This window comes from Panulirus ornatus, chromosome 15 (assembly GCF_036320965.1).
Source record: "Panulirus ornatus isolate Po-2019 chromosome 15, ASM3632096v1, whole genome shotgun sequence".
NCBI classification, from domain to species: domain Eukaryota; kingdom Metazoa; phylum Arthropoda; class Malacostraca; order Decapoda; family Palinuridae; genus Panulirus; species Panulirus ornatus.
This window is the reverse complement of record NC_092238.1, coordinates 33,629,336-33,656,534: the sequence shown is the minus strand read 5'-3', so window position 1 is coordinate 33,656,534 and position 27,199 is coordinate 33,629,336. Positions and strand designations below refer to the sequence as shown.

At 39.0% G+C, this 27,199-nt stretch overlaps 2 protein-coding genes across 17 annotated transcripts in view; one reads left to right on the top strand and one right to left on the bottom strand.

Annotated features, from left to right (window-relative positions):
- LOC139753844 (uncharacterized) overlaps positions 1–27,199 on the top strand; it is a 126,539-nt gene that overhangs the window by 2,554 nt on the left and 96,786 nt on the right. Inside the window, exons 2-4 of one of the 2 annotated variants that reach the window (XM_071670761.1) lie at positions 355–474; positions 7,760–7,906; positions 11,947–12,064. The gene's annotated coding sequence lies outside the window, so the exon portion shown is untranslated. The remainder of the gene's footprint in view (positions 1–354; positions 475–7,759; positions 7,907–11,946; positions 12,065–27,199) is intronic. The other variant, XM_071670760.1, reaches the window with a different exon arrangement.
- Positions 19,849–27,199, bottom strand: part of LOC139753845 (retinol-binding protein pinta-like) — a 76,122-nt gene continuing 68,771 nt past the window's right edge. For all 15 annotated transcript variants that reach the window (XM_071670772.1, XM_071670776.1, XM_071670778.1 and 12 more), the window contains exons 5-7: positions 23,747–23,857; positions 20,855–20,960; positions 19,849–20,331 (exon numbers count right to left, since the gene is read on the bottom strand). In XM_071670772.1, coding sequence (XP_071526873.1) covers positions 20,180–20,331; positions 20,855–20,960; positions 23,747–23,857 — 369 coding nt within the window. In that variant the 3' untranslated portion in view covers positions 19,849–20,179. The remainder of the gene's footprint in view (positions 20,332–20,854; positions 20,961–23,746; positions 23,858–27,199) is intronic.

Here is a 27,199-nt window from a genome sequence, read left to right as displayed (position 1 = left end):
ACTCGACTCTGTCTTACACTTTCTCCAGATCCATAAAGGCTGCATAGAACTTCTTACTCTTCACTAAATACTTTTCCACAGTCATCTTTACTACAAAATTTTGATCCACATATCCCCTACCTTTCCTAAAACCCCTTTGCTCTTATCTTATTCTGCATTCAGACACTTCCATTACTGTCAATTGATATTCTTGCATACACTTTTCCTGGTATACTTAACAGACTTTTCCCCTAATAATTGCTACGTACATCCTTCGCACTTCTTATGACGTTATGGTAGATAATGTTGAAATTATTGATGCCTTGTGAGCTGAAGTTGAGATTTCTGAGACAGAGACTAATGAGTCTCCTTTAGTTGCAGGGAGAAAGAAGGCAGAATCACAGGGAATGGAAGATGAACTTAGAAGAGTGATGCAAAATCACGCCTGCCAGACAGGGCCATTCAGTGCATAGAAGTGTGGCTTCTATTTTCCAGGTGATAGTCAGAGTATGCATTAGTCCACAGATAATTATTTTGGTAATCTTAGTATAAGTAATGATTTCAGAAAGAAAATTCATTGTCCGAAGGTCAAGGCTAGATCCAGAGGCTGTCGAGTAGTCTACATTTACCTTGCGTAGGTTTAGGGGGTTCAAGTCTAATTTTACTTCTCAGGGCATTAGGGTTTGCTAAAGCCATATCTAAGACAGAAGTGATTTATCCAGATGTCAGAGTGAACTTAAGGTGACATATCATGCACACAAGTGAGAAATGAGGATCTGTGGAACAAAGTGGCCCAGGGTGAGCTAGATATTTTCATTAACCATTCCATACCTCAAGTTGTTCATGGACAAGGGACTTCTGACAAAAGTTCTTAAAAAAACTTGAAGGAAGTTGGGTGTATTAAATATCTGGGAGTGGACATGGCAGCGATTGTAACCATAGAAATAAGAGGTGAATCATAGGGTTGGGAGGGGATGAAGGTTGTAGGAGCATTGTGGAATGTGTGTAAATAGGAGTTACTATCAGGGAGGGTGAAAATGGGTATGTTTGAAAGTATAGGAGTCCAGGCAGTGTTGTATAGATGTGAGGCATGGTCTATAGGTGAGAATGTACAGAAGAGGGTGAATGTGTTGGAAATAAAACGTTTAGGGACAATATGTGAGGAGGGTTAATCAAGTAATTAATGATAGTGTAAGAGAGGTGTGGTAACAAGAAGAGAGTAATTGAGAGAGCTGAAGAAGTTGTGCTGAATTGGTTTGGACTTATTGGGAATATGAGTGAGAGGAGTTGACAAAGAGGATATTATGTGTCAGAATTGGAGAGAACAAGAAGGGGAAACCAAATTTGAGATGGAAGGATGAAGTGAATAAGGCTTTGAGTGTCCTGGCCCAGAACATGTTGGAGGATGAAAGGCATGCATAGTACTGAGAGAATTGAAGTAATGTGGAATACATGGGGTGACATGCTGTCAGTGGACTGAACCAGCACCTATGAAGCAGCCAGGGTGAAAAAGGTCCATGGCGACTGTTCATAGATAGGGGGCTGTGATTTCAATGCAGTGCACATGACAGCTAAAGAATGGATGTGAGTGCATGAGGCCTTTTCTTCATCTCTTCCTGATACTACCCACTAATGCAGGAAAAGGTGAACAAGTAAGATGAAAATAGAAAAGAAATGAAATAGCATACAAGGCTAATGAAACAACTAAAATGCATGTCATATAGACTTTGCTGTACTCATGAGTAAAAAAAAATTGGATGGAGCATATCTGTAAGAAAGCAGTAAGAGCTGAAACCAGTGCAGTGGTGACATTTTTCCTAGGTGTTGGTCCCACCTTGTCATTTTCATAGCATTTAGGAGCTCTTGCTTTAATGCAGAAAAGAATATAAGATAACATAATAACATGGTTTCTGCCATCCAAATTGCCTTCTTGTTTATATATTTGGCTTACACCCTGGCCCTTACCAACAGTTTGGGAGCAGTTTTGGCCCACCCTTATGATTATTATAATTGTCATTAAACAATGTTGAGACAGTTATCGATAACTTGTTTGATGACTTCTCTACCTTCAGTAGCCACTTCATTTATACATACATACATAACACTTGGATTTGTATGTAGCATTTATGGATCTGGAGAAGGCATATGATAGAGTTGATAGAGATGCTCTGTGGAAGGTATTAAGAATATATGGTGTGGGAGGCAAGTTGTTAGAAGCAGTGAAAAGTTTTTATCGAGGATGTAAGGCATGTGTACGTGTAGGAAGAGAGGAAAGTGATTGGTTCTCAGTGAATTTAGGTTTGCGGCAGGGGTGTGTGATGTCTCCATGGTTGTTTAATTTGTTTATGGATGGGGTTGTTAGGGAGGTGAATGCAAGAGTTTTGGAAAGAGGGGCAAGTATGAAGTCTGTTGTGGATGAGAGAGCTTGAGAAGTGAGTCAGTTGTTGTTCGCTGATGATACAGCGCTGGTGGCTGATTCATGTGAGAAACTGCAGAAGCTGGTGACTGAGTTTGGTAAAGTGTGTGAAAGAAGAAAGTTAAGAGTAAATGTGAATAAGAGCAAGGTTATTAGGTACAGTAGGGTTGAGGGTCAAGTCAATTGGGAGGTAAGTTTGAATGGAGAAAAACTGGAGGAAGTAAAGTGTTTTAGATATCTGGGAGTGGATCTGGCAGCGGATAGAACCATGGAAGCGGAAGTGAATCATAGGGTGGGGGAGGAGGCGAAAATCCTGGGAGCCTTGAAGGATGTGTGGAAGTCGAGAACATTATCTCGGAAAGCAAAAATGGGTATGTTTGAAGGAATAGTGGTTCCAACAATGTTGTATGGTTGCGAGGCGTGGGCTATGGATAGAGTTGTGTGCTGGAGGGTGGATGTGCTGGAAATGAGATGTTTGAGGACAATGTGTGGTGTGAGGTGGTTTGATCGAGTAAGTAATTTAAGGGTAAGAGAGATGTGTGGAAATAAAAAGAGCGTGGTTGAGAGAGCAGAAGAGGGTGTTTTGAAATGGTTTGGGCACATGGAGAGAATGAGTGAGGAAAGATTGACCAAGAGGATATATGTGTCGGAGGTGGAGGGAACGAGGAGAAGTGGAAACCCAAATTGGAGGTGGAAAGATGGAGTGAAAAAGATTTTGTGTGATCGGGGCCTGAACATGCAGGAGGGTGAAAGGCAGACAAGGAATAGAGTGAATTGGATCGATGTGGTGTACCGGGGTTGACGTGCTGTCAGTGGATTGAATCAGGGCATGTGAAGCGTCTGGGGTAAACCATGGAAAGTTGTGTGGGGCCTGGATGTGGAAAGGGAGCTGTGGTTTCAGGCATTATTGCGTGACAGCTGGAGACTGAGTGTGAACGAATGGGGCCTTTGTTGTCTTTACCTAGTGCTACCTCACACACATGAGGGGGGAGGGGGATGGTATTCCATGTGTGGCGAGATGGTGATGGGAATGAATAGGGGCAGACAGTGTGAATTGTGTGCATGGGTATATCTGTATGTGTCTGTGTGTGTATATATATGTGTACATTGAGATGTATAGGTATGTATATTTGCGTGTGTGTGTGTGTGTGTGTGTGTACATTGTGTATGGGGTGGGTTGGGCCATTTCTTTCGTCTGTTTCCTTGCGCTACCTCGCAAACGCGGGAGACAGCGACAAAGCAAAATAAATACAAAAAATGAATAAATAATAACACTTGGAAAAATAATAATCTCAGTCAGTGTCATTCCTGATCCTCCCTTATTGTAGATATTCCACTGAGTGATGTTGAGTTGATAATTGATTGGTAAGTTAGGCTTATAAAAGTATAGGCATAGATAGTGGAATTCCTCATTTTTATGAAATTGATATAGAACTGTTTCACAGAGTTACATAGGAAAGCTAACTGGAACAGACTGCTGGGTCCTGTCCAGGCTTTTGAGTTGAAAGAATGAAATTACAGACAAATGATATTTGTGAATTTCTTATCTACAAAACCACAAATTATGTCATTTGGGGACTTTAGACTAATATTTATCATTTGATCTTAAATGTGTTTCTTTCATGTACTCCATATATTAACAGTCCTGTTGAGGTTAAAGTATGAAGCTCATTAGAATGAAATTTGTCTGTTCTAGCTTTAGTATTTGCTAAGGAGAGGATTGTAAGTCTTTGATAATATTAAGTTTTAGTCAGGTAACCTCTTACTCTTTTCTTTACTTAGTTGAATAAGTTTAGGTTGTCTCGACAGTGCTCATGGAATTAATATCTCACATGGAATGACACTTGGAATGATACTGTGGATACATAACAAACTACTTTAAGAATTATCACAAACCAACAATCTTCGTCATAGCAGCAGTTCAAGGCTAGGTCGGACTTATTTCACTAAAATTAGGCAGGAGGATGAAAGGTATGCATGGTAGAGAGAGAACTGAATTCATGTGGAATACAGGGGGTTACACACTGTCAGTGTACTGAAGCAGCCAGGGAGAAAAAGTTCTGTGGGGACTGTTTGTAGATAGGGGGCTGTGATATCAGTGGAGTATATATGACAGCTAAAGAATGGATGTAAGTGCATGAGGCCTTTTCTTCACCTCTTCCTGATACTACCAACTACTGCAGGAAAAGGTAAACAAGTAAGATAGAAAATAGAAAGAAAAGAAATGAGGCTAATGAAACAACTAAGAAGCATGTCATATAGACTTTGCTGTACTCAGGAGAGTAAAAAAGAAATTGTGGATGGAGCATATCTGTAAGAATGCAGTGAAAGCTGAAACCAGTGCAGTGGTGACATCATTCTTAGGTGTTGGTGCCACCTCATCATTTTCATAGTGTTTACAAGCTCTTGCTCTCTTGCAGAAAAGAATATGAGATACAATAATAACATGGTTTCTACCATCCAAATTGCCTCCTTGTTTATATATTTAGCTTACACTCTGGCCCTTACCATCAGTTTGGGAGCAGTTTTGGCCCACTCTTATGATTAGTATAATTGTCATTAAGTGATGTTGAGACAGTTATTGATGACTTGTTTGATGACTTTTCTACCTTCAGTAGCCAGTTCATTTATACATACATATATAATCCTTAGAAAAATAATATCTGATGATAGAGTGGCAGACATTGAGTGGTTTGGTCGAGGTGTACGAAGTGAAAGGGTCAAGAAAAATGGTTTGGTAAGCAGAGAAGAGGTAGTGAAAGCTTTGCGGAAGATAAAAGCTGGCAAGGTGGCGGGTTTGGATGGTATTGCAGTGGAATTCATTAAAAAAGGGGTTGACTGTGTTGTTGACTGGTTGGTAAGGATATTCACTATATGTAGGGTTCATGGTGAAGTACCTGAGGATTGGCGGAATGCATGCATATTGCCATTGTACAAAGGCAAAGATGATAAAGGTGAGTGTTCAAATTACAGAGGTATAAGTTTGTTAAGTATTCCTGGGAAATTATATGGGAGGGTATTGATTGAGAGGGTAAAGTCATGTACAGAGCATAAGATTGGGGAAGAGCAGTGTGGTTTCAGAAGTGGTATTGGATGTTTGGATCAGGTGTTTGCTTTGAAGAATGTATGTGAGAAATACTTTGGAAAACAGATGGATTTGTACGTAGCATTTATGGATCTGGAGAAGGCATATGATACAGTTGATAGAGATGCTTTGTGGAAGGTATTAAGAGTATATGGTCTGGGAGGTGAGTTGCTGGAAGCAGTGAAAAGTTTTTATCAAGGATGTAAGGCATTTGTACATGTAGGAAGAGAGGAAAGTGATTGGTTCCCAGTGAATGTTGGTTTGTGGCAGAGGTGCGTGATGTCTCCATGGTTGTTTGATTTGTTTATGGATGGGATTGTTAGGGAGATGAATGCAAGTGTTTTGGAGAGAGGGGCAAGTATGCAGTCTGTTGTGGATGAGAAGGCTTGGGCAGTGAGTCAGTTGTTCGCTGATGATACAGTGCTGGTGGCTGATTCGAGTGAGAAACTCCAGAAGTTGGTGACTGAATTTGGTAAAGTGTAAGAAAGAAGAAAGCTGAGAGTGAATGTGAAAAAGAGCAAGGTTATTAGGTTCAGTAGGGTTGAGGGACAAGTTAATTGGAAGGTAAGTTTGAATGGAGAAAAACTGGAGGAAGTGAAGTGTTTTAGATAACTGGGAGTGGATCTAGCAGTGGGTGGAACCATGGAAGTGGAAGTGAGTCACAGAGTGGGGGAGGGGGTGAAGGTTCTGGGAGCAGTGAAGAATGTGTGGAAGGCAAGAACGTTATCTCGGAGAGCAAAAATGGGTATGTTTGAAGGAATAGTGGTTCCAACAATGTTATATGGTTGTGAGGCATGGGCTAAAGATAGAGCTGTGTGGAGGAGGATGGATGTGTTGGAAATTAAATGTTTGAGGACATTATGTGGTGCGAGGTGGCTTGATCGAGTAAGTAATGAAAGGGTAAGAGAGATGTGTGGTAATAAAAAGAACGTGGTTGAGAGAGCAGAAGAGGGTATTTTGAAATGGTTTGGTCACATGGAGAGAATGAGTGAGAAAAGATTGACAAAGAGGGTACATGTGTCATAGGTGGAGGGAACGAGGAGAGGTGGGAGACCTAATTGGAGTGGAAGGATGGAGTAAAAAAGATTTTGAGCAATCAGGGCCTGAAGATACAGGAGGGTGAAAGGCTTGCAAGGAATAGAGTGAATTGGAACGATGTGGTATACCGGGGTCAACGTGCTGTCAGTGGATTGAACCAGGGCATGTGGGGCCTGGATGTGGAAAGGGAGCCATGGTTTCGGTGCATTAGACATGACAGCTAGAGACTGAATGTGAATGAATGTGGCCTTTGTTGGCTTCTCCTAGCTCTAACTCGCATGCAGGGGGAGGTGGGATGCCATTTCATGTTTGACGAGGTGGCAACAGGAATGGATGAAGGCAGCAAATATGAATATATACATGTGAAGGCAGCAAGTATGAATATGTATATGTATGTATACGTTGAAATGTAAAGGTATGTATATGTGCGTGTATGGGCATTTATGTATATACATATGTATGTGGGTGGGTTTGAACATTCTTTCGTCTGTTTCCTTGTGCTACCTCGCTAACATGGGAGACAGCAATAAGTATAATGAGAAAAATGATAATCTCAGTCAGTGTTAGTCCCAATCCACCCTTATAGTATTCCACTGAGTGATGGTGAGTTGATGATTGATAGCTAAGTTAGGCTTATATAGATATAGGCCTAGATGGTGGAATTCCTCATGTTTATAAAATTGATATAGAACAGTTTCACAGAGTTACATAGGAAAGCTATCTGGAATAGACCACTGGGTCCCGTCCAGGCTTTCGAGTTGAAAGAAAGAAATTGCAGACAAATGACATTTGTGAATTTCTTATCTGCAAAACCACAAATGATGTCATTTGAGGACTTTAGACTAATATTTATCATCTAATCTTAAATGTGTTTCTTTCGTGTACTCCATATGTTAAAGTATGAAGCTCATTAGAATAAAATTTGTCTGTTCTAGCTTTGATATTTGCTAAGAAGAGGATTGTTAGTCTTTGATAATATTAAGTTTTAGTCAGGTAACCTCTTACTCTTTTCTTTCCTTAGTTGAATAAGTTTAGGTCTTCTCAACAGTGCTCATGGAGTTTATTTCTCACTTGGAATGATACTGAGGTTACTTAAACTTTAAAAATCATCACAGACCAACCATCTTCGTCATAGCAACAGTTCAAGGCTAGGTCGGATTTATTTCACTAAAATTAGGTTTAGTAGTATTTTTCAATGTGAATGTTGAAGTCCTCAACTGAAACTGTTTGTGACTTAGTAGATGTGCAGTACTTGAACTCGACCAGCCATCACCACCACCTTCCACAACTATGTCTTCTGACCCAGATGACCCCCTTTCCTTGGAACCATTCCATTCACCACCTTACTCTCCATTAGCACCAGCAAACAATTCAGACCAAGGATAAATGTGAGTGTTAGAATTAAGTTTGTTATTTCTGTTTTTAACAGAATTCATCGTACAGTACCTCTCAGTTTATGGGATAGTTGCATTCTTGAAATTGGTCGCCTAAATCAAAAGCATGTGATTATGTGTCGTAACTAATAGAGATTAGAAGATTTCTTGTTAAACTAGATGAAGACTATGGTGTACTTACACCCAGAAATATTAAATATTATAATGTACATACTGTACAATGAATGATATGAAAAACAAAATAAATTATGTGTACAAGCTAAGTATACAGATACTTAAAAAGCTACTTGTTTGAAAGTAAAAACATTTCGTAAGACAAAGCTTCATGAGTGTAGACTTTTATGTACTGTATAACTTAACCGATACAGTCACATTTTTTCAAAAGATATTGAAAATAAAATGAATTTTGTTGCTAGGGAGAGTACGAATAAGTTTTCTTAGATTCAGTTCATTTATACAAGTGCTTCACATGCTGAAGTATGACATAAGTCTTCATAGATTCATTTGATTTCTATAGCTGCTTTGCATGCTTTGCAGTTTATACCCGACTCCACATTTTACTAGCTCTTCAAATCCCTACCCATTATTCATTTAATTACCACAGAATAAAAAAGAAATGATTACAGTCATGCTCCTGTAGTCTTAATTCATTCTCCATAGTAAGTTCTACTGTGCCATAAACGGTTGTGCTGTATGAGGTTGATAATGTTAACACTAAACCAAAGCTTCATATGTCATATGTTTATCAGCTTTTTCAAAGCAGTAATGGTGTTGGTAACTGATTCTGTGGCAGTACAAATAGGATCCAAAAGCATTTTTTATTATCACATAAACTTTTTGGTCCTCCATCATTATTTTACTTGTAATGAGTAGATTAAAGTACTGAATGGCCTAGGTCTAACTAATCCAAGTGGGTCTGTGTTCTAGTTATGTGTGTTCATGATCATTCCATTGAACATATTCTGATTTTGAATACATAAACATTTGTCGGTATATATACTAGAGGAAGCATGTGCTTTGCTTCACTTACATTTATGCTTGTATAGTTCCATTGTATAAAGGTGAATGTTCAATTTACAGAGGTATAAGTTTGTTGAGTGTACCTGGAAAATTATATGGAAGAGTGGTGATTGAGAGGGTGGTGGCATACAGAATTTCAGACAAGGGAGGATTAGTATGGCTTCATGGTTAATAAATGACATGGATGAGATGTGTGCTATGAAGATTTTGTGTGAAAACTACTAAGGGAAACAGAAGGATTTGTATGTGACATTTATGGATCTGGAGGAAGCATATGATGGGGTTGATAGAGATGCTTTGTGGAGGGTGTTACGAATATATAGAGTGGGAGGAAACCTGTTGGAAGCAGTGAAGAGTTTTTATCAACAAGGTAGGCATGTGTGCAAGTAGGGAGAAAGGGGAGAGGGAGGGAGTGGTTTCAGGTGGAGGTGGGCATGCAGCAGGGATGTGTGATGTCACCATGGCTGTTTGATTTGTTTGTGAATGGGGTGATGAGGGAGGTAAATGTTATGAGTAAGGTGAATGTTAGGGTCTTGGAGAGAGGAGCAGGTTTGTAGTCTGTGTGGGGTGGGGGGGGCTTGAATGATGACACAGTGCTAGTTGTGGATTCGAGTGAGAAACTGCAGAAGCTGGTCTCTAGGAGAGTGTATGAAAGGAGAAAGGTGAAAGTGAATGTGAATCAAAGTAATATTATTAGGTTCAGTGCAGCAGAGAGATGCTAGTTGGGGTGTGAATTTGAATAGAGAAAACATGGATGAAGCAAAGTGTTTTAGACACCTGGAGGTGTACATGGCAACGAATGGAACCAGAGAGCTTAAGTGATTTGTATGGTAGGTGAGGGAGCAAAGATTGTAGGGGCATTGCAGAACATTTGAAGTGGTCACTACCTGGGAGGGTGAAGATAGGCATATTTGAAGGCATAGTAGTCCTGTGGATGTGAGATGTGGACTCGATGAGAATGTATGGCAAAGAGTGATTGTACTGGATAGTAGATTTTTGTGAACAGTATTTGGCATGAGGAGGGCTGATTGAGTAAGGATTGATAAGGTATGGGAAAGTTATGGTAATAAGAAGACCACAGTTGAGAGAGCTTAGGAGGGTGTACTGAAATAGATTGGATGTATAGAGAGAATGAGTGAGGAGTCAGAAGTGAAGGGAATGAGGAGTGAAAAAGGTTTTGAATGCTTAGGGTGTGAACATGAAGGAGGGTGGTAAGTGTGCACAGGTTAAAGTATACTGGAGCAATGGGGTATACAGGAGGCATGTGTTGGTAATGTCTGGACTGAACCAGGTATATGAAACCATGTAGAAAAAATCTGCGTACTTAGCATGCTGAATGAGGAGGGGCACCCTATAGTTTGGAAAATTCTCTTATAGAATATGAATAAGACTAGAATCAAATGTAAAGGTATTTACAGTGAGCAAGGTCTATTTTAAGAGATGATCACTCATGAAGTATCTTTCTTTCTTTTCTTTCTTTCATACTATTCGCCATTTCCTGCACTAGCGAGGTAGCGTTAAGAACAGAGGACTTTGAGGGAATATCCTCACCTGGCCCCCTTCTCTGTTCCTTCTTTTGGAAAATTGAAAAAAAAAATGAGAGGGGAGGATTTTTAGCCCCCAGCTCCCTTCCCTTTTAGTCGCCTTCTACAGCTATGACACAGGGAATATGTGGGAAGTATTCTTTCTCCCCTATCCCGAGAGATAATGAAGTATCTAGCAGATGAATAATTTTTTGCCTCTAGCTTGTCTCTTGATTTATCATAGCCAGTGTAACAAGTTGAGTTTGGTGGACGTTTCAAGCTGGGAGAAAGATTACTCTTGATCCCCTACTTACAATCCTGTGCGACGTACGATCATCCATACATATTATGAAAAAAATATAAATTATGAAATATGAACTAAAGAATCATATGATAAAGCTCGTTGATAAAAAACGAGATAATCATGATAGAAATTGAGTAGGATAAAAGCATGCTGTACAAGTATACGAATTCTACACCGGGCTCTGGTAGAGCATCCAGAGGACACAACATGAAACAATGCAACAAACTTCTAAAAAAATGTGTAAATAAGTAATTTACAATACAAGAAAGGTGGATGAATGGAATGAGATGACTGTGGATGTGGTAAATGTAGACAGCATACATGAATTTAAGGGGTAGGGCCCCAGAATTATAGAATTCCCTCTCCATACAGTACAAATCATAATTACACAATAAATATCATACAGGAATTGTTGTTAGGTGAGCTCTTATTACAAAAGAAAGTCTCACCATGAGCTGGGAATCTCTGGTCTCCTTCACTGTGCCATTGATGTTTAGCCAATAGACAATATTTTCCTCGAGTCTGTTTTTCCTCTCCTTTTGTCTTTTTTCATTCACCCTATTTGGATGGCTTTATATTTTTCCTGTTTTGATTTGGTGGGTTTCTGTTCTTTGGTGAATGTGGGGATGTATTCCCATCTGTCCACCTTTGCTTGTTGTGATACCAGAAAGTTTGCTCATGTGAAAGCATTTCTTTAGGCTTAGTTTCACTCATTCTTCCTCTACCCTGTGTGTTTGTTAGATGTGCCCTACTGAATATACAGCCAATTGAATAGGTAGCAGGTCTGCTTGCATAAGTGAAAGCATTCACTTATTCCACTCATTCTCACTCTTATCATGTGTTCTTTGGGTTATCCCTGCTAGATATACAGGTGACCACTTGAATAGATTGTTACTTTGTGTATCTCAAATGACAGCTAGTTATGTTAGTTACTTTTGTCTGTCTCAAATGACTGCTCGTTAAGTTAGTTGGACAAGAATAATGATTTGCATGCAGTTTTTATCAGCTTGACCTTAGTGATGAATGGACAGTGTATGATGATGTTGCTGCTCTGTATATTGAATGTAAAAATTGATATGATGTCAAACCATGTAAATCCTTGATTGAGTGATGATAATCACTTAATTCTTATTTCCTTTTTTGATTATATATCTTTCCCTATTTTTATTTCCAATTTTTTGTTACAGGAAGTGCAGATTGCTTTTCCTCTCAATAGACAAGAAGGATAGGCTTCTCTACAAGGTAACCATCTTCTCAACAGCTGGGATAATGCAGGATCATCCTCAAGTCACTGAAAGAGAAGAGGTACTTTTCAGATTATGAAAGAATAATGTGTCATTTTATGATTCAAGTTATATTTTTGTCTTTTTCTCAAGAATTTTGTGGAAATTGTATTCCACATTTTATCTTTTATGTCATTCTTTTCTGTGATTTTGTATCTCTCAATAGAAGTAAAATGATCATACATGATAAAGGGATGCTTGTAAAATGTAATTTATCTGTAAGAGTTGGAGAGGATGTAAAATAATAGATGTTTTGGAAGGAGGTAAATAAAGTGCGTAAGACAAGGGAGCAAATGGGAACTTCAGTGAAGGGGGCTAATGGGGAGGTGATGACAAGTAGTGGTGATGTGAGAAGGAGATGGAGTGAGTATTTTGAAGGTTTGCTGAATGTGTTTGATGATTGAGTGGCAGATATAGGGTGTTTTGGTTGAGGTGGTGTGCAAAGTGAGAGGGTTAGGGAAAATGATTTGGTAAACAGAGAAGAGGTAGTAAAAGCTTTGCGGAAGATGAAAGCCGGCAAGGCAGCAGGTTTAGATGGTATTGCAGTGGAATTTATCAAAAAAGGGGGTGTCTGTATTGTTGACTGGTTGGTAAGGTTATTTAATGTATGTATGATTCATGGTGAGGTGCCTGAGGATTGGCGGAAATCTTGCATAGTGCCACTGTACAAAGGCAAAGGGGATAAGAGTGAGTGCTCAAATTACAGAGGTATAAGTTTGTTGAGTATTCCTGGTAAATTATATGGGAGGGTATTGATTGAGAGGTTGAAGGCATGTACAGAGCATCAGATTGGGGAAGAGCAGTGTGGTTTCAGAAGTGGTAGAGGATGTGTGGATCAGGTGTTTGCTTTGAAGAATGTATGTGAGAAATACTTAGAAAAGCAAATGGATTTGTAAGTAGCATTTATGGATCTGGAGAAGGCATATGATAGAGTTGATAGAGATGCTCTGTGGAAGGTATTAAGAATGTATGGTGTGGGAGGCAAGTTGTTAGAAGCAGTGAAAAGTTTTTATCGAGGATGTAAGGCATGTGTACGTGTAGGAAGAGAGGAAAGTGATTGGTTCTCAGTGAATTTAGGTTTGCGGCAGGGGTGTGTGATGTCTCCATGGTTGTTTAATTTGTTTATGGATGGGGTTGTTAGGGAGGTGAATGCAAGAGTTTTGGAAAGAGGGGCAAGTATGAAGTCTGTTGTGGATGAGAGAGCTTGAGAAGTGAGTCAGTCGTTTTTCACTGATGATACAGCGCTGGTGGCTGATTCATGTGAGAAACTGCAGAAGCTGGTGACTGAGTTTGGTAAAGTGTGTGAAAGAAGAAAGTTGAGAGTAAATGTGAATAAGAGCAAGGTTATTAGGTGCAGTAGGGTTGAGGGTCAAGTCATTTGGGAGGTAAGTTTGAATGGAGAAAAACTGGAGGAAGTAAAGTGTTTTAGATATCCTGGAGTGGATCTGGCAGCAGATGGAACCATGGAAGCGGAAGTGAATCATTGGGTTGGGGAGGGGGCAAAAATTCTGGGAGCCTTGAAGAATGCTTGGAAGTCGAGAACATTATCTCAGAAAGCAAAATTGGCTATGTTTGAAGGAATAGTGGTTCCAACAATGTTGTATGGTTGCGAGGCGTGGGCTATGGATAGAGTTGTGCGCAGGAGGGTGGATGTGCTGGAAATGAGATGTTTGAGGAAAATGTGTGGTGTGAGGTGGTTTGATCGAGTAAGTAATGTAAGGGTAAGAGAGATGTGTGGTAATAAAAAGAGTGTGGTTGAGAGAGCAGAAGAGGGTGTTTTGAAATGGTTTGGTCACATGGAGAGAGAATGAGTGAGGAAAGAGTGACCAAGAGGATATATGTGTCAGAGGTGGAGGGAACGAGGAGAAGTGGGAGACCAAATTGGAGGTGGAAAGATGGAGTGAAAAAGATTTTGAGTGATTGGGGCCTGAACATGCAGGAGGGTGAAAGGCATGCAAGGAATAGAGTGAATTGGAACGATGTGGTATACCGGGGTTGATGTGCTGTCAATGGATTGAACCAGGGCATGTGAAGCGTCTGGGGTAAACCATGGAAAGTTCTGTGGGGCCTGGATGTGGAAAGGGAGCTGTGGTTTCAGTGCATTATTACATGACAACTAGAGACTGTGTATGAATGGGGCCTTTGTTGTCTTTTCCTAGTGCTACTTTACACACATGAGGGGGGAGGGGGTTGTTATTTTATGTGTGGCGAGGTGGTGATGGGAATAAATAAAGGCAGACTGTGTGAATTATGTACATGTGTATGTATGTATATGTCTGTGTGTGTATATATATGTATACATTGAGATGTATAGGTATGTATATTTGCGTGTGTGGACATGTATGTATATACATGTGTATGTGGGTGGGTTGGGCCATTCTTTCGTCTGTTTCCTAGTGCTACCTTGCTAACGCGGGAGACAGCGACAAAGCAAAATAAATAAATAAATAATTATGAGCAATTATATTAAGACTTATGGGATGGAAGCAGAGTATACATGTTGTTAATGATGTGCCAGTTAAACATGAATATGTGTAGAAAAGGGAAGCTAAATGTAAATGTTCCCAATGTGTTGATTTTTTCTCATTTTATGATGTGGATATGGGGAAAAGGTATTGAACATTGATGAGGATGTTTATCAGGATACAGTACGTTGTGTTATTAAAAAAACGGGAGGTTTAAGAAGGTAGGATACAGAAAGAGGTGTTAATAAAAAAGGGAGGTTTAAGAAGATATGAGCATGAGGGAGAGATGTATGTGAAAAAGCATAATATATCAGTTAGACTAATGAATGGTAAGGAAAACAGAATGAGTTGAACAGCAGTCTTCATTAGGGAGAGCATTTAGATGTGTACAGTGACCAGAAACCACACTGCTCCTCCTCAGCCTGCTGCTCTGTAATATGCCTCCAACCTCTCAATCATTACCTTCCCATGCACCTTACTAGGTATACTTGACCAACTTATACTTCTGTGTTTTGAACTCTCATCTTTATTCCCCTTGCCTGTATACAATGGCTCTTTACATGCATTCTGCCAATTCTTAGGTACCTCACCATTATCCATGCACACATTGAAAATCCTTATGAACCAATAGACAACACAGCCCCCCCCTCCCATTCTTAATAAATTCAACTGCAATACCATTGATTCTAGCCGACAAAACACCACACACCTGCACACACTATTGTCAAACATGCTTAACTGTCTTTCAAAATACTCACTTCATCTCTTTTCATTAATACCTGTGAACACTTCCCTTTTTGCCCACTTCACTGATATCCCCATTTGTACTCCTGTCTTTCGCACGTTATTTACCTCCTCCCAAAACATCTTATTCTCTATAGTTTACTGATACTCACTCACCCCAACTCTCATTTGCCTGCTTTCAATCTCTGCACCTTCCTCTTGGCCTCCTATCACTTTCTCTTCTCCTAATCATTTGCTCTCCTTTCCAGTAAGTATTGCTCAAACACTTCTCATTTCTCTTTCACCAGCAACTTTACTCCATCACTTTACTCACTACCCTTTCTAATCTACCTACCTACCTTTTTTCACAGGTTGCATGCATCTCTTGCATATACCATCACTGCTTTCCTAAATTCCTCTCATTCCTCACCTTATCCTCTCACTTCCTTTACTCCTACCTTTTGCCATGTTGCACTCAGTCTCTCTGGGTATTTCTTCACACAAGTCTCTTTTCTAAGCTTGTTCACCACTCTCTTCTCCCTAACATTGTTCCCTTTTTTCGTAAACCTGTACAAATCTTCATCCTTGCTTCCATGAGATATAGTGATCAGTCATCCCACCGGTTGCCCCTCTCAGCACATTTACATCCAAAAGTCTTTTTTTACATGCTTATCAATTAATGTGTAATCCAGTAGTGCCCATTGGCCATCTCTCTTTGTCACATATGTATATCCCTCTTTTTATCCAGGTACTCACAATCACCAGTCCTTTTTTAGCACACAACATTACAAGCTGTTCACTATTTCCATTCATAATACTGAATACCACATGCATCCCAGGTATACCCTCAACTGCCTCATTACTTGCCTTTTTATTTGAATTACCCATCACTAATACCCAGCCTTTTAGATCAGAATAGCTGAAACTGTCTCTCTCTCTCTCATCTGCTCCCAAAACACTTGCCTCTCATGATTTTTCTTTTCATGGCTAGGTGCATATGCACTAACAATCACCCATCTCTCACCACTCACTTTCAGTTTTACCCACATCAATCTAGAATTTACTTCCTTACACTCTTATCACACACTTACTCCTTTCTTAGTACTTTTCCTTTCACAAACTGCTGACTTTACGCCTAAGACATTTCCAAACCATTTTTCCTCTTTACCCTTGGAGTTAGTGTCACTCACAGCAAGAACATCCAGGTTTCTTTCCTCAAACATACTACCTATCTCTCTTCCCTTCTCATGTAGATGCCCAATCTGAGCCTTTCATGAGAATGAGCACTCCTTGTCTGACTCATTTTGTCCCCTCTTTTAGAAATTGAAATACAAGGTGAGGGGTTTCATCCTCCTGCTTCTGCCCCCTGTAGTCATCTTCTTTGACATGCAGGGAATATGGACATAGAATTCTTTCTCCCTCACTACAGGGATAAAGGAGTAGCACTACTGCTAAAGCAGTTATAGGAGTGTGTGATAAAGTGTAAGGAAGTAAGTTCTAGGTTCTAGATTGATGTTGGTAAAAATGAAAGTGGATGGGAAGAGATAGCTGATTATTAGTGCTTATGCACCTGTTCATGAGAAGACCGATCATGAGAGGCAAGTGTTTTGGGAACTGCTGGGTGAGTGTGTCAGCAGTATTTATGTAAAAGATTGGACATTAGTCATGGAGTGAAAAAGATTTTAAGTATTCAGGGCCTGAACATACAGGAGGGTGAGAGGCGTGCAAGGAATAGAGTGCATTGGAACGATGTGGTATACTGGGGTCAATGTGCTGTCATTGGACTGAACTAGGGCATGTGAAACATCATGGAAAGATCTGTGGGGAGTGGATGTGGATAGGGAGCTGTGGTTTTGGTGCAGTACACATGACATCTAGAAAATTTGTGAACAGATGTAGCCTTTCTTCGTCTGTTCCTGCCACAACAAATAAGTTCTTCAGAGGTCCATCTTTTGCAGCATGTTGTTGAAGTCTGGGTAGGTATTTGATGAATTTTCACAGAATGATTTTGAAGAAACACAGTGAATTATTTAAGATTGAAATTAAGGAGACCCTTCACATATAGAGAAGAAATGCTTTTTGAAAGGGCTATACGTATTGAGTAGGAGAATCATATGCTGGATTACTGTGGTGATGTTAAGGAGTCAGCAGAATAGTCTTAAAAGGAGGTTGAATTGGAAATTAGCCCACCTTATTAAAAATAGCATGTAGACCTTTCTGATTAACAAATTGACAAGAATAATTTGTGTGTTCTAGTTTATGGCATTAATTTTGTTTGCTCAAAGTTGATTTTGCTGATGTTACAAGACCTTTCTGTAATTTGGAGAAATATAGTAATTATCTAAGGGTGACATGAACATTTGTGGACTACTGGCATTCTGTTCACAAACATAAAATCTGCCCGTGTCGTACAAAACACTTGACATCACTTAACTCACACAGCTCATTCTTCATAACTCTATAGTTTCCTTTGGAGGGGACTATGCGCCAGGCCTGCCTTTTGGCAAATGGTAGGTGGGAGCATTAGGTAGATGTAGTAGGAAGCAATAGTTAGCAGGATCATTAGGTATGAGCCTTTGCAAACACTGTGCCAGAGTTGCCCTCTGCCAGTGGCCTGCTTAGAAATGGCAGTGGAGTTCATCAGTCACGGAGACTCTAATGAGGGAGTTCCAGTTGGAACAGGTATCATAGATATAGTTAGATACATAATTCGCCCATAAATTCATAATTACTCTGCACATAAAATAATCAACTTTGTGATGTTCTTTAGGGCATTACATAAATGCCGTCCAGAATTCAATTAATCCAAATTAAAGTGTCTGAGATCTTTCATCAATAAATCTTTACGACAAAGAAATAATTTTATAGAGTTAACCCAAGCCTCTCCATGATACCAAGAATCATTTAGTTTTGTAATTTCACATTTTTTCCCCACCTACTCAAAGCTTTAAATGAGAATGTAACCTTCTGCAATGTCAATACTAAGAATAATATTTTAATCAAATACTCGCCAAAAAATTCTGTGGGATGTAGTTGCAGAATTCCTTGCAGAAGGTGGAGTATGTTTTATATAAGTCAGACTGGTAGGATCTTTGTTCAAATTTAGCACCGTAAATATTGTTTAAGAATGGGACAGGTTTCTAGTGAAATAATGAACACTGTATTTTTTGGACCAGTGTTAAAACCTAATCAGGAGCTTTATTCTTTCAGACTTGAGGTTTTTTAAGTGTTTTCAGCACAATATTTTGTTCTTGTGCTAGAAACAAATTCAGTAGTGTCTGGGTTGATTATAAAAATAATTCCCATTGATGATTTATTGGAGTTTTTGGCAGAAGAGCTAGACGAACCTTATTTATTTACCATTGCCTGTAAGTACCATTTTAGTGTTTGTTAAACCATGTGCAAGTTTCACTTCATGCAGCAGTTTAGTATGAGTTTGAACTGTTTGATGGACTTAGTAGACTCAATAAAATACATTTTTGAAATTGAGACTACATTGGCATTCTTAGACTGATGTTCATCAGAACCCACCCACATACACATGTATATAATGTTGGAAAGTATCACAATTTTGCACGTGATCAAGATCTTCCTATGAGTCTACGGGGAAAATGAAACACGAAAAGTGCCCAAGTGCACTTTCGTGTAATAATCACATCATCAGGGGAGAGACAAGAGAGAAATATAACAGTCAGATGATATACATCGAAGAGACAAAGCTAGGACGCCATTTGGTAAACATGTGATTGTCCAATCACATGTTTACCAAATGGCGTCCTAGCTTCGTCTTTTCGATGTATATCATCTGACTTATAATTCTCTCTTGTCTCTCCCCTGATGATGTGATTATTACACGAAAGTGCACTTGGGAACTTTTCGTGTTTCATTTTCTGCGTGGTCTCAAAGGAACATGTATATAAATAAACATCCACACAGACATCTGCATATATACACATGTACACAATTCATACTTCCTGCCTCTATTCATTCCCGTCGCCATCCCGCCACACATGCAGTGACAACCCCTTCCCACCACAAGCGTGCAAGGTAGCGCTAAGAAAGGCCACAGTCAGTCTCTAGCTGTCATGTATAATGCAGCGAAACCACATCTCCCTTTCCACATCCAGGCCCCACAAAACTTTCCATGGTGTATCCCAAACGCTTCACATACACTGGTTCAATCCATTGTAGTATGTCAACCTCGTATACCACATCGTTTTCTTAGAGCATTTTGCAGATGTAGTCCAAAATTCATTGATGATGAAATCTGTAATATCTTTTCTTAATTTTGTTCGTAGAATTTCTAGTCTTTTTGAATTTTTGTAACTTTTTGGAAAGGTTAAATGTAAGACATGCTTTGTAAAAAGTGTGGTCGTAGGATTAAACTATAAAAATACGCATGGTCAAGAATATTTATCTGTAGATCTTTTGTTGATGGAATGTAATGTGTATTTTTCTGTAGTAGATTTTAATGATTTGTAAAACCTGAATAACAGAAATGGGGAAAAAAAAAAAAAAAATTTTTAATTAAATTTCAAGTATACACTTCACATATTTTTTTTTTTTTTTTTTTTTTTTACTGCATATGGGTAACAATTCTCTTAAATCAAAGGAAATCTTTCATTTTCAATAGCTTTAATCATCATAGCTTGGATCCAACAAGGTAACTATAGCAGACTACTCATATCCTTTTATAAAGGAACCTTCAAGTTCGAGATTTATGAAGTGTTCTTTCATATGATACCAGCTTTTGTATACATTTCTCAAAGCTAACATTACAGTACATTGCTTTCATCCAAAGAATTCTGTTTTTAACTTGGTGAATACTTAAGTACTAATAATCAACCCAAGGGGAGCTGTTATTCATTAAATTCACAGTAAGCTTTAGAGATCACTATTACACCTAGTAATGCCATCAGTCTTGTGGCTTCCACAAATACAAAACAATTTTAGTCAACAGTAAGCTTCCTAAAGGATCCCTCAATACCAAAGAGGTCAGCTGAAGTCTTAGCCTTGCCAGGTCGTTTGGACTCATCCACTCCATAATTTTCATCATCCAGCAACCAATCCCTACGGGCATCCACACGATCCAGCCAGTACTCTGCAATAGAATAAGCTCCCAATGATGAATCTTTAACTGGGAGCATGTGTTTAGGGGATTGCAGATGATGGGAGAGGTTGCTTATCATTTATTGTAAAGATTCTGTGCAGGAAGGTGCTGATAGGCTATTGTGGAATTACTGATGTTTTAAATTGGGACTAACTTCTGAGGGTTTGTACCAAAGACTTACTAGTGAAGAACCTTGCTAGAATGGAGAATTACATATGTATAATTAAAAGATCATTACAGTGGGTGGGAGGTAGGTAGTGATGATATGGAGGCTACTGCTTAATTTAGCTTCAAGAGACTGAAGGGAGTTACATAAAGCGTCCACTTTAATTTTCAAAAAGTATTTAATATTTGAAGGTAACTGCAGTATGCATCATGTTTTTTACTACAAGAATGAAAGCATGTACAAAAAAAATTAACTCAGTTGCCTCATTTCAATACAATACTCAGAGTGTAACTCTTCCATCAGATAAATGAGAAATGTAGTGAAATAAAGAAAATTCATGAGACTTACTCTTAATTTCCTCAATCGTGCCATTGGTACCACCATATTCAACTGGCAAAACTTCCTTGGGTACCTCTTTGTACAAGCTCTCTAAGTCACTGCCATGAATATGCACCTGGAAGAACAAGCAAATATCAGTTCCACACTTGCCACATATCTTGATATGTAAAATTTTAAGCTTTGCCTTTAAATCCAACATGATTAAAATGCAGTCATACTGAGACTTGTGAATGGATGCAATGTTGCATCCTTAAAAAAAGAAAGTAAAGTGAACTGTAATAGGGTTTAACTGATAATGTGCAAAGTTCATCTCTAACCAGATATCTCATCCTTTCCACAAATTATTGAAGTAACTTCCGAAACAGAGAATACAAGGTTTCGTGAGATTTTGAAAAGCCAAAAAAACATAGGAGAAATTAGAACAAGTTCAAATCTGGTCATGGCACAAACAACTGAATCAAAAGGAAAAGAATTTATCAATTACAGGTACACCACTAATTTTCCGGCAACTGATGGTTCAGCACCTCCTTTAGTCCAGACAAAATTACAAGAGGGAACTTGAAATTGTCGTGGCCACCAGACTAGTTTACTTGGTGGCCATAGATGGCATTGTGTGTAGGGCGTGCTTATTTACATTCTTTACACTGCACTTGGTGGTGATGCTGCAATTCTGTGAGATTTTTAGCTTATTTTGCTTAAATTTAACCCTAGCTAAGGCTTCTAAGACATATGAGAGTGTCAGTCGAGGTGTCAAACGTAAACACCAGTCCATACTGATACAAGATAAAGTAGAACTGTTGAAAAAATGGACCATGGTGTTTCGGTGCATAAGCTGTGTGACATCTTCAGTATTGGTTCATCAACTGTTTATGATATCAAGAAGCAAAGGGAGAAAGTACTGAAATTGAATGCAGACAGCGATTCCAAGCAGCAAATGACGATTAGAAAAACTATGAAAGATTGTCAGGTAGCATGATAATGAACCAGGATAAGTTGTTCCATAAAAAACTTAAATTACAACATAAGAGTGACTGTAGTGAAGGATGCATTCAAAGATTCAAGAAGCGTCATGGAATTTCCATGAATAAAGTGTGCGGAGAAAAGCGGTCTGCAAACCACGAAGGAGCTGCCGAGTATGTGGACGAATTTGCGAAACTCGCAGCTGACAAGCACCTCAGTCCTGAGCAGGTGTATAATGTATTTCATTTATTTATTTAATTTACATTTAATATTTGTTTAACTTAAATTTCTGGCAGTCCATGGTATAATTTAGACACATGTGAGATGTATAATTAGTGGGTTAGAGGTGTGATGACAAATCATTATTCATGACCACGGTTGATCCAGCAGAACGGTAAAATCGGTGGTGCACCTGTATTGTAATATGGTATCAATTAGACATAAATGTTGGCATTTAAAATTCAGGTCTTGGTGAGATTGTGTATAATGGCATCATCATGTGTACATGTGTGAATTTAAAATAAAATACATTTATCGATCCATTAACATTAGAATTTTTTAATTTGAACTGCAGGTTTTTAGCAAAATTCACTTTTGAGGAAGCACGTAGAATTATACATGACAAATGAAAAGATATATTGGATCTCGCATATACCATAAAATATCCTACACTTAAAATATATGAAAAACAGCATATGTAATCTGAGTGCTGTGATAGTATCTGTGGTAATACAAGCTGAGTATCCCTAATCCGAAATGCCTGGGACCAGAAGTGTTTAGGATTTTGGAATATTTGCATTTACATAATGAGATCTTAAAATATAGCCTGAATGTAATTTATACAGTATTTTTAGTAATTTTGCACATGAAACAAAGTTTAACACTGAACCATCAGAAAGCAAACATATCACAACCTCAGCCACCCATGTGGACAATCTGTAATCGTTTGGCATCACCTTCATTCCTGACTCTGAACTTATATGCTATTGATAAGCAATAATTTTCTTACACTTATTCACACAAAGTACTTAACAGTAAAAAAAAAAAAAAAGAAATGCCATTAATGCAATGAAAAAATAATGTGTTTAGGGTAACTAGCATCAGCAGAATACTTGTATCAGCTGTTAAACAACAACAACAAAAAAACAGCAGGTTTTCAGTCTCCAACTACAATGCTGTGGTGTAGAATTTTCCACTCATAACACATTACCACTCAAAAAGACACAGCATAATAAAAAAAAAAGACTTTGGAATGTTTTTGTTTTTGCCCACATTACTTTCATGCTGTAAGTCAGTATTAGCTTTGCACTGTGAAGCACATTATACAAATCTGAGGCAATTTATACATAACTGCCACAGAATACATATTAGCTGGATGCCATGAGATACTCTTTCCACATCAGCTGCCACTTACAGAAGTGTTTACACAGCTGAAAATGAAAAAAAAGACAGAATGCTTTACCTTTAAGCATATCAGTTGCAAGATTGTACACCCTAGTGCAACATATCAGGATGTATACATGAAACCAAATCTTAAGACTGTCCCATCTGCTACAGCTCATTTTCATGGGTAAACCATGAGCTAAATGTTATTTCAGACTACAGTTAAAACTGCACTCTGCATGCAAGAATGTATTCATTAGCAGTACATTTTAGGATAACATGCAGCTTGTCTGCTACATACTGTGAAAAGAGCCTAGTTCATCAGTTACCCTTTGTAATAAAATGTGTACAGCTGTATGTTATGATTTTTTACATATATAATGCATGTTAATTATGTACACATGAGCAGCACATTGAAACTGTGCACTTCAGGTGTACATTGTGAGACATTATGCATCACTTACACAATGTCCCAGATCCTGCGAGACAATGTATACACATCGACTGGATCCGAGACACTGTGAACACATTGGCAAAACAATGAGAATATTGTCTTACCCTTCTCTTCATTTTCTCCTTCATAAAGCTCTTAAAGATATTGAAGACTGTGTCAAAGGCAGCAGGAGTGTTGATATAATTAAGTCCCTTTGGACGCACTGGGTACCCTTCCTGGAAATATCAAAAATATAACAACATACATATGGGACAGTACATTAATGATTATGACCATTAATTTCAGTATTTCAGAAAATATGTATAGAATATCAATGATATCTAAATAAGCTAAAGCTTGCAGAGGTCTAAATTTTTATTCACCAAACATTGGTCACGGTAACATTAACAAAAGCATAATTTACTCATACTTTACCTCCAATGACAGTCAGGATTGCCTTAAGTAATGTATTTTGCTTTGCTAGCATTCATTGTACTTATGTTTGGAAATATGAGTCAACAGCTTACAACTTCTAAGTGGCTACTGCAGAAAACAAGAGCATGGTACTTTCAGAAAATATGCATGCATACTTTTCTCCACATTCAGATACCATCTCCCATCTTTGTATGTGTATGGGCGTATATGTATATGTATATATATATATATATATATATATATATATATAGGGGATAGGGGAGAAAGAATACTTCCCACGTATTCCCTGCGTGTCGTAGAAGGCGACTAAAAGGGGAGGGAGCGGGGGGCTGGAAATCCTCCCCTCTCGTTTTTTTTTAATTTTCCAAAAGAAGGAACAGAGAATTGGGCCAGGTGAGGGTGTTCCCTCAAAGGCCCAGTCCTCTGTTCTTAACGCTACCTCGCTAATGCGGGAAATGGCAAATAGTTTGAAAGAAAAGATATATATATATATATATATATATATATATATATATGAGAGGATGGGGTGTTCTTGGTGCCACCTCACTGATGTGAGAAACAGCGATCAAGTATATATATATATTTTTTTCATACTATTCATCATCTCCCACATTGGCGAGGTAGCATTAAGAACAGAGGACTGAGCCTTTAAGGGAAATCCTCACTTGGCCCCCTTCTCTGTTCCTTCTTTTGGAAAATTAAAAATGAGAGGGGAGGATTTCCAGCCCCCCGCTCCCTCACCTTTTAGTCACCTTCTATGACACGCAGGGAATATATGGGAAGTATTCTTTCTCCCCTATCCCCAGGGATAAAGTATAATATATATATATATATATATATATATATATATATATATATATATATATATATATATATATATATATTATATATATATATAATATATATATATATATATATTCATACTACTGTTCGCCATCTCACACGCTGGTGAGGTAGCGTTAAGAACAGAGGATTGAGCCTTTGAGGGAAATCCTCATTTGGCCCCCTTCTCTGTTCCTCCTTTTGGAAAATTAAAAACGAGAGGGGAGGGTTTCCAGCCCCCCCGCTCCCTCCCCCTTTAGTCGCCCTCTACGACACACAGGGAATACATGGGAAGTATTCTTTCTCCCCTATCCCCAGATGTGGAAAGCAAAAATGGGTATGTTTGAAGGAATAGTGGTTCCAACAATGTTGTATGGTTGTGAGGCGTGGGCTATGGATAGAGTTGTGCGCAGGAGGATGGATGTGCTGAAAATGAGATGTTTGAGGACAATGTGTGGTGTGAGGTGGTTTGATCGAGTAAGTAACGTAAGGGTAAGAGAGATGTGTGGAAATAAAAAGAACGTGGTTGAGAGAGCAGAAGAGGGAGTTTTGAAGTGGTTTGGGCACATGGAGAGAATGAGTGAGGAAAGATTGACCAAGAGGATATATGTGTCGGAGGTGGAGGGAACGAGGAGAAGAGGGAGACCAAATTGGAGGTGGAAAGATGGAGTGAAAAAGATTTTGTGTGATCGGGGCCTGAACATGCAGGAGGGTGAAAGGAGGGCAAGGAATAGAGTGAATTGGAGCGATGTGGTATACCGGGGTTGACGTGCTGTCAGTGGATTGAATCAAGGCATGTGAAGCGTCTGGGGTAAACCATGGAAAGCTGTGTAGGTATGTATATTTGCGTGTGAGGACGTATGTATATACATGTGTATGGGGGGGGTTGGGCCATTTCTTTCGTCTGTTTCCTTGCGCTACCTCGCAAACGCGGGAGACAGCGACAAAGTATAATAATAATAATATATATATATATATATATATATATATATATATATATATATATTTTATCCCTGGGGATAGGGGAGAAAGAATACTTCCCACGTATTCCCTGCGTGTCGTAGAAGGCGACTAAAAGGGGAGGGAGCGGGGGGCTGGAAATCCTCCCCTCTCACTTTTTTTTTTAATTTTCCAAAAGAGGGAACAGAGAAGGGGCCCAGGTGAGGATATTCCCTCAAGGGCCCAGTCCTCTGTTCTCAACGCTACCTCGCTAATGTGGGAAATGGCGAATAGTATGAAAGAAAAGAAAGATATATATATATATATATATATATATATATATATATATATATATATATATATATTTTTGCCGGTCTCCCGCGTTTGCGAGGTAGCAGAAGGAAACAGACGAAAGAAATGGCCCAACCCACCCCCATACACATGTATATACATACGTCCACACACGCAAATATACATACCTACACAGCTTTCCATGGTTCACCCCAGACGCTTCACATGCCTTGATTCAATCCACTGACAGCACGTCAACCCCGGTATACCACATCGATCCAATTCACTCTATTCCTTGCCCTCCTTTCACCCTCCTGCATGTTCAGGCCCCGATCACACAAAATCTTTTTCACTCCATCTTTCCACCTCCAATTTGGTCTCCCACTTCTCCTCGTTCCTTCCACCTCCGACACATATATCCTCTTGGTCAATCTTTCCTCACTCATTCTCTCCATGTGCCCAAACCATTTCAAAATACCCTCTTCTGCTCTCTCAACCACGCTCTTTTTATTTCCACACATCTCTCTTACCCTTACGTTACTTACTCGATCAAACCACCTCACACCACACATTGTCCTCAAACATCTCATTTCCAGCACATCCATCCTCCTGCGCACAACTCTATCCATAGCCCACGCCTCGCAACCATACAACATTGTTGGAACCACTATTCCTTCAAACATACCCATTTTTGCTTTCCGAGATAATGCTCTCGACTTCCACACATTCTTCAAGGCTCCCAGAATTTTCGCCCCCTCCCCCACCCTATGATCCACCACTTCCGCTTCCATGTTTCCATCCACTGCCAGATCCACTCCCAGATATCTAAAACACTTCACTTCCTCCAGTTTTTCTCCATTCAAACTCACCTCCCAATTGACTTGACCCTCAACCCTACTGTACCTATATATATAAATATATATATATATATATATATATATATATATATATATATATATATATATATATATATATATATATCATTTATTTTTTATTATACTTAGTCGCTGTCTCCCACGTTAGCGAGGTAGCACAAGGAAACAGACGGAAAATGGCCCAACCCACCCACATACACATGTATATACATAAAC